Here is an 8,412-nt window from a genome sequence, read left to right as displayed (position 1 = left end):
TCAGAGTTTGTCGACAGAGCAGACCAACCATGAGAAGAGGGTGTGTCTGAGCTCTAGCTCCGTGCCTGGTATAAATACAGTCCAACCAGGCGCGCTGCGCCTTTATGCACCAGCAGCAGCTCCGTCTGGACAGCCAAACACGTGATGGCAGCCCCAAAGAAAATCTGTGTGGTCGGCTCTGGTAACTGGTGAGTGAACACAACTAGTGCTGCTTTCATGCACTTCAGAGAATTGTTCAACAATAGACAAGTTTAGATGGAGAGGGGAAGCTGGTGGGCGATTCACTTGTGTGGAAAGGAATGAATCTGTAGTGGAGCTTTGAATGAACGCGCTCTGAAACTTCCCCAAAAAGTAGAAAACAGCATGAAGAAACGGGACAATGAAGTTAAAAAATTCACCTGCAACTTCGCAGGACTGCAGATGGGGTTTTGTTTTCCTCCTGACACTGCTGCTGACTGACGCCTCAACTAAAGTCAGCTTGGAAGATGGCCTTTTATTTGACCGGAGCATCTGTGCTGAATCAGCCTTCCTGTGGTGTTGATGTCTCTGCAGGCGTGACATTTATCAGTCTGTGCTGGAGACAGTGCATACCTGCCCAGTTACATTTAAAGCTATCAAATTTGGATTATAATGTCAAAAGTTTTTAAATAAGAAAGGTAAAGGGCTTACGTTTATGAATATAAACTCCTCATCAATGTTATTAAAGCTGCAACAATCTCAGCTGCCTTGTGTGAGAGCAAGCCATTTACACACAATTATTTATCTTATAGAATTCCAAGCCTGTTTTTTTTCTAAGAAATGTTACCTAAGTATCTAGTTGTCAAAGTAATTAAAAACATTCTCATTTTAGATGTGAATATGAGATTAAATTGCTTTATGTCTTACTCTAACACAGTAATCCCTTTGTAGTTACATGCTAATAAAAACTTTCTTAATACCAAATTTTTTTCAAATGTCATAAAGAGCTTTTTGATGGTCCTGCAGTAATAGTATTTTCACTATGGAGTCTATGTGTCTGATGGTAGACATTTAAGGTTTCTGAAAGTATCACTGTGTTGTGCAAACTGACTTTCAAGTGACTGTTAGCTTGTTCGGTGAGCATCCAATTGGTTGCAATTAGGGTTACTTGATCAGATTTTAAACAATATTGTAACTGTGAGGTCAGGCTGCATGTTCAATAAAGAAATGTGACCAGAACATTTACATTTATGTGGATGACTTGCTGACTTTCTGAACTATGTCTGAAATTCTTGAAAGCTTCAAAAGAATGACACACTGGAGCAAAGGTAGTTGGATTTGACTGTAATTTAAATGCAGACAGTCCTGTAAGGATTAGAAAGTTTTTACTGCTAATTATTTGCACTGAAAGTGGACGATAAATATGTTAGTTAATGTTAGGTAAGCCCCCCGCCATTACAGGAGCAAAGTCCTCCATGTAGCCTTTGGTAACAAAACAGCTACAACAAACACTTTCATGAAAAAGTATGCACTGTTGCAAAATACAGACAGACATGAGGTTCTGTCAGAACTGTCTTTGTAAAGATCATTTAAATTACTGTGCAAAACACAACTTTTTTGTAATAGAAACCTTTTAATGTTTTTTTCTTTTTAGATACAATGGATTAGTTTTGTAATGTTGGCAAAACTGTTTTTGTGAATGAGTGTGTGTGTTTGCACCACAATGAATTTTTACAACTATATTTTCAAGTAATCTGACTCAATAATACTTAACATGCAAAAGTCAACCTTTTAGGCAACTTTTTGCATCCGCTGCTGCGCCACAGAAGAAGGCAACTAGATTTTTTGGGGGGGGACAGCAATAAAAATTCAACCAGCTAGAACTCTTGACAGCTGAATGATCATCATGTGTCCTCGTGTCCACAGGGGCTCTGCCATTGCCAAGATTGTGGGTGCCAACGCAGCCAAGTATGACAAGTTTGACACCACCGTGAACATGTGGGTGTTTGAGGAGACAGTAAACGGCCGTAAGCTCACAGAAATCATCAACACAGATCATGAAAATGTGAAATATCTACCCGGTCACAAGCTGCCCCCCAACGTGGTGAGCCTTGTCTGTCTGTCTCCAACACCTGTTCATTCACTCAAAAGGGCAAATAACAGGAGAGGGGGGGGGACTCATGGACTGTCTTGGTGTTGCCATATGGTTGAGGTTTTCTGTCTCTTCAGGTGGCTGTTCCAGATTTGGCTGAGTCTGTGAAAGGAGCCGATATATTGATCTTTGTGGTCCCTCACCAGTTCATTGTTAGAGTGTGTGATACCATCAAAGACCATATAAAGAAGGATGCAATTGGCATGTCCCTCATCAAGGTAAAGTCTTCTTTGTCAAACAATGTACCGAAGCAAGAGTTCTCAAACACTTGGACTACAGGCCTCCCCTCAGATAGTGTTTTTTAGAAAGGAACCACTTCTTCTTCTGCTGCTGCTGCTTACTTTTCAACTGTTTTCAAATTCCTATAAAATTGTGATATTTGATCAGATGTTACAGAATATCCTAATTTATGTATTAGCTTCTGATTCTTGAGAGAGCTGAGTAAATATTAGCATTTGCATGTTCAAGCTGTTCTACATAATCTCCTTTTTATACATCAATAAATAACTCCTGTAATTTTGCTTCACCTCTATTCACGGAGCCTCCTCTGAATCTGTAAAAACGCGCCTGTGGGAGGCCCTCCTGTTTATAACAACTCTGCATATGAATCAACTGTACTTTACAGAAGTGTATTTACTCCAGGGTGTGGATGCAGGTCCAGAGGGTCTAAAGCTTATCTCAGAAGTAATCCGAGAGAAACTGGGCATCACTGTGACGGTTCTCATGGGCGCAAACATCGCCAACGAGGTCGCTGATGAGAAGTTCTGTGAAACAACTATTGGTATGGAAATTAATTCTTTGTCTGATATTTTTCTGTCTGATTGTTATGCAGGTCATTGTGCTTATAGTCATTTCCTGCAAGGACACCAAACTGCACACAGTTGGGAGTTATTCTCTCACACACATAACAATGCTTCTGAGATGTGTGATTCCAATTCCCTCTTTATTTGCAGCAACATATAATCGCCTAATTCCTACTGAGTTGCAAGAATGGCATTCTTTGCTCAGCAGCAACATTTTTGCCCAATCCAAACAGGCTTGGCTCTTTTTGGAACATGCGTATGACATAAAATGGACTTTTTGTTATATATATATATATAAAAAAAAGTTTTGTGTTCAAAAGGGAATTTAATTGAATGAGGGAAGCACAGTAATGTAATTGAGTACAAACATCACAGGACAAAGTTAAAAGCAGGATAACTGGATGATTTAATCATCAGCTATTAGTTTAGAATTCAATCATACAAAGTGAATGATCCACTCCATAACGACAGCTCAACTTTTAAAGCCATCTCAAATAAATGAAATAACCATTTACAAGCTAAATTAAACTTTAATTTCGCCCAAGTGGTGGTTTTAGGATTTGTAACACATCAAACGAGATGCAGAACACCCTGAAATTTTAAATGTCAAAGAAATACATTAAGTCAGAACAAAGAAGTAATATGTTTGTTATTTCAGGGTGTAAAGACAAAACATACGGGCCGCTGCTGAAGGAACTGATGCAGACCATCAACTTCCGAGTAACTGTGGTGGAGGAGTCAGATGTGGTTGAGATCTGTGGGGCGCTTAAGGTTTCTCCTCTCTACCATAATCATCTTTTTAAAAACACATGCATGAAACACTGAATTAAAACAAGATATATATATTTTCTAACCAGTCAAGATCATGACAAAGCATCCAAGTTGCTGCAGCTTTTCTCCTTTCATGACTGCAGAACATTGTGGCAGTGGGAGCAGGTTTCTGCGATGGCCTGGGATTCGGTGACAACACCAAGGCAGCAGTGATTCGCCTCGGCCTGATGGAGATGATTTCCTTCGCCAAGGTCTTCTGCACAAACTGTGCCGTCTCCCCTGCAACCTTCTTGGAGAGCTGCGGCATTGCCGACCTCATCACAACCTGCTACGGAGGCCGGAACCGCAAGATTGGAGAGGCATTTGCCAAAACAGGAAAGGTATCAAACACCTTTTATCTCGCTTATGCATCTTTTTTAAAACCTCTGGATTCTTATAAAATCAATGTGGACATGACAGTTCTCCGTTCTCTTTAGAGCATTGAACAGCTGGAAAATGAGCTGCTGAATGGGCAGAAGCTTCAGGGTCCCGCCACAGCAGCTGAAGTCCACCAAATCTTGAAACAGAAAAACATGGTGGAAAAGTGAGTCTTATTTTGTGTTAAAAAAGAAAAACTTTATGAGCAAATGGATTCAGTGCAATCACTCCTTGTAAGTTTCTACTAAGGGATAAAAGTTGTTCTACACGCAAAGGATTGTTTGTTTGAAGAATAGTTCCTATACTGAAGTATAGGAACTATTTTTAATGATGAACTTAATGTACATTTTATGCTAAATTATCGATGTCATGCTGTAAAGTGTTAAATCCAGCTGATCTGAACTAATTATCACGTTGCTATGATGACGCCCATAATGGAGTGATATTACAGGGCTTTAACTCACCAAACTACGTGTCTTAATCAGAAAATAATGCACGCCAGTTGTCATTAGAATTATCATTGACCATAGTATAATAAGTATTAATCCTCATCTAAGTCATAGAAAAAACAGTGATTAAGTCTGTTTAGCTTAATGCAGGACTTGTTCTTTAGTAATTTTCCATATTCTTTCTCTTTTGCAGGTTTCCTCTTTTCACTGCTGTTAATGAGATCTGCTTCAACGGCCACCCAGTCACAGACTTCATCCAGTGTTTGCAAAACCACCCAGAACACATGTAAAAACTGACATGGGAACTCATGAATGAATGAAAGAATGGAAATTGGAACTTTTACACTAGAACAACTGTATAACCAGTGTGTTTATGAGGAGGAGTTTGGATAAAGTTGGACCTGTTCCTGTATTCTCTCTTCGTTAAGTCTGGACTTAGTACCTCAGCAGAGGAAAAGAAAAAATTTGTGAACCTGCCCTCCACCTATCCGAGCTGCTGACAGAGGCTTTGATTCTGTTTCTGTTTTTACTGATGGTTACATAAATCCTCCAGTCTTAAAATGTTTTAAGAATTTGAATGACTCTGCCTGATATAGGCTGATATTCTAACAATGTCCATGGTGTTGGCAAATGTTACTAAACTCCTTAAATAAATGTGCCTTTTCACTCGTGTTTGTTTTCCAAAGGAAAACAAAGCATGAAGCAAAAACCACTCCCTCGAGAAGTTTTTCACATGGACTTTTTAAAACGTCACTAACTTTACAGGTTGCGTTTTGGAATAAATGATTACAGTCTTATTTCTTTGAGTGTTTGAACATTTTAACTTGCAGGCTTCTTCCTGCTGGATACACTGGTACACAGTGGGAAAGCAGTCTCACTGTAACTTGACCTGAGCTCAGCCTGGCTGCCACTTTAAACTCTTCACCTTTACCATTTTCTGGACTGTCGAGCTCAACCTTTCTTCAAGTACATGTCCGGGTTCAGTCACAGCCTTCCAAGGTGATGTTCTGCCTCGTTCATTATAGATCGATTATAATGAAACAACCCTTCCCTTGAGTTTTAGCACCTTAAAACTCAATCAAATCTGATTCTTTGTGTGCCAAAATATCCATCCAATTCTATGCGTCTCCATGTCAACAGCTGCCTGTCTCCTGAACTGAAATTTTGCACGTCATCCTTAAAACTCATCTCAGCTCTGGTGCATCATTTTCACTTGTTTAAATTGGATTCCTTCCCTGAGATCCTTTGCATAGTTATTGAGTCAACTGCCCTGTGAGATATCTAATAATAACATGCTCCGGAGGGGCAAATGTTCATCTATAATTAGATAGTAAACAGAGCTGCAGCTGCCTCCTTCCTGCTTTAAAACACAGATTAAGGGATGCTCCTTTTTGTAATAGAAACCCTGTCATAAAAAAAAAGGAGAAAAAAAAACAAAAAGTGGAATTGTCCCTCTTGGAAAATGTCCAGCTGTAATATTCTAAAGAAATTAGAAATAAATACAACAACATCAAAAAAATAATAATTTATGTAGTAGATATAGTTAAACTTTGGCTTTGGAAAAACTTTTTTTTTTTTTTTTTTTTTTACATTTTCTTCATCTATGAGATCCCAACTTTCATGCATAACAGATCAGTATTATAGGGTGGATCTTTGTCTTGGATCTAACAAACTGTTTGATGGCCTTCACTCAGCTGAATTGTCTTTCTCACTGAAAGTTTTTTACTCGGCTCTTTGGTAAACTGCATTAGGTTTTTTACAAAACCGATTAATGTCCACATACCAAAACCAATTTTAAAGATGCAAACCTAAGTTGTCCAAACTCTCAGTGTAGGCTTCACCAATCCATTTACAGTAGAATAATAATTGCCGTCTCTCCTTCCCCTTTACCTGATATGCACACCTATATAAGAGATCCATCCATCCAATTTTCATAATCGCTAGTTCCAATTAAAGGGTGTGGGGAAATGCGACGTATATAAGCAATGATTGATTATTAATTAAGTGATAAGCTGAATACAGAGAACTGGTCAATCCATTTGTGAGCTTGTGTTGAAACAATCGCCTCATCTTGAATACCAACAAAACAAAAGAGATTCTAAGAAGAACAAGAATAAACAATACATCCTTTGAGAAGATGTGGAGGTGGTGGAGGAATAGAAATGCTCTAAGTTCAGCTTGACCACAGACTAGACTGAAAATGCAACACAGAGGCCAACTACAAAAAGGGACAGAACAGACTCTACTTGGCTGAGATCATTCAATGTTTGCACCAAAATATAGCACATCTTTTCTAAGTCTGTTGTGGAAAGTGCAATCAGCTTTGCAGCCATCTGTTGAGGCAGCAGCAGCATCAGAAGAAACTGCAAGAGACTGGACAAAATAATCAAGAAGGCTGGTTCTGTGCAGGGGGTAACTCTGAAGCCACTGGAGCAGATTGTCCAGGAGAGGTTACCGCACAAGCTGATGAAGATAACTGATGACTCCTCACATCTTCTACACAATACAGAGAAGAAACAAGAGTGTGTTTAGTGTGAGGCTTTGGAAAGGTAGCCTACCAGAGATCATTCCTTCCGGCAGCCTCATCCCCCTGGAACAAGACTATATAATCATCTTCTATGTTTTTTCTGTTTTTCAAAAGTCTACAACAAATGAATTTCCCTCTGGGATTAATAAAGTATTTTTCATTTCATATCATTGCGACAATGCGTTTGATGTCATCAGACGATCTATTCGATTGGACCTGATATGCCCAGCTGAACATGTTCAGCAATGTTTCCTTGTCAAACACAGATTTGTGTTTAATCACTAAATATAGTTTTATACTATCATGCAGAGTCCATGACTGACATTATTGAGTCTGTTGAGTCTTTTTCAATACCCAAGCCTCCACTCTTCCTCACCCCTATTTCTCCCATCTGCCTATGACCACAGCTCTGCCTATGACCAGTCACTCCCCGCACAGGTGAACATTAGCAGTCATAAGTCTCAGTACCACGCACACAAACTAGACTATATATTTTGTTAGCCAGGCTCAGGGCTTAAATAATCATAATAACATAATTTAATAAAATAATATTTGTGGTCTTGACTTCCGCATGTCCACAACCAATGTTTCGGTTTATGCACATATGCAGATGGTCCTGCTTGCACCACGCGACAATGTCACCCACCACAGGTCTGTACTACATTCTCTGTGATGCATCAAACCACTGCTGAGTCATCAGAAAACTGTGAAGGTGGCATGTCTTTAAGTAGCAACATCAGTTGTGTAGAGGGGGAAGAAGAAGGGAAAAAGGACAATCGTCTGTAGAGCTCTGGTGTTTCTGACTACTGACTCACAGGCTGCAGGCACAGAGAGTATGGTCTGCCAGTCAGGTAGTCAACTATTCAGGACACAAGGGAGGGAGCCCCCTTCGTTGCTGCCATCTCACCCACTACAACAGAGGTGTCAAACTGCAGTCCTTGAGGGCTGTAGTCCAGCAGGTTTTTTTTATATTTCCCTGCTACAACACACAACAATGACATTAATGGGTTAATGTGAAAAAGCTGACAGTTGGATCCATTTGATTAGAACAAGGTGTGGAGCAGGGAGACAACAAAAACTTGCAGGACAAAGCCTGAAAGACCAGAGTCTGACACTCCTACAGCTGAGCTGATGGTTTTGAACCCCTGGAGAAGCCTAACATGCCCCCCTCAAAAAAAGCAGGTACAATGTATCCTCAGCTGCAAGCTGAGGATAGTGGGTGAAATTGAGAAGATGCATTTGTCAGTGTGCTATGGGTCTCACCATCTGGTCCTGGATGGTTCTCAAGTGCCACAGTCATGCAAATGTTAAGAATTTCCCTCCTGCAATACACCC

At 39.9% G+C, this 8,412-nt stretch overlaps 1 protein-coding gene across 1 annotated transcript; it reads left to right on the top strand.

Moving 5' to 3' along the window:
- The first annotated feature begins 89 nt into the window (after nt 1-89).
- LOC306757252 (glycerol-3-phosphate dehydrogenase [NAD(+)], cytoplasmic-like) lies at nt 90-5,347 on the top strand. Its single transcript, XM_079242245.1, has 8 exons — nt 90-188; nt 1,885-2,062; nt 2,188-2,328; nt 2,753-2,891; nt 3,572-3,684; nt 3,828-4,064; nt 4,161-4,267; nt 4,744-5,347. The coding sequence occupies exons 1-8, from the start codon at nt 145-147 to the stop codon at nt 4,838-4,840; spliced, it is 1,056 nt and encodes a 351-aa protein (XP_079098371.1). The 5' UTR covers nt 90-144; the 3' UTR covers nt 4,841-5,347.
- The last annotated feature ends 3,065 nt before the right edge of the window (nt 5,348-8,412 follow it).

This window comes from Telmatherina bonti (genome assembly GCF_933228915.1).
Source record: "Telmatherina bonti genome assembly, chromosome: 6".
NCBI classification, from domain to species: Eukaryota; Metazoa; Chordata; class Actinopteri; order Atheriniformes; family Telmatherinidae; genus Telmatherina; species Telmatherina bonti.
The sequence above is the reverse complement of the archived record's forward strand: the minus strand, read 5'-3'. Positions and strand labels throughout refer to the sequence as shown.

Coding starts and splice junctions, on each gene's coding strand:
- LOC306757252 (XM_079242245.1), top strand. CDS start 145: ATGGCAGCCCCAAAGAAAATCTGTGTGGTCGGCTCTGGTAACTG. Junction 4,065..4,160: donor CATTTGCCAAAACAGGAAAG/GTATCAAACACC, acceptor CGTTCTCTTTAG/AGCATTGAACAGCTGGAAAA. Junction 4,268..4,743: donor CAGAAAAACATGGTGGAAAA/GTGAGTCTTATT, acceptor TCTCTTTTGCAG/GTTTCCTCTTTTCACTGCTG.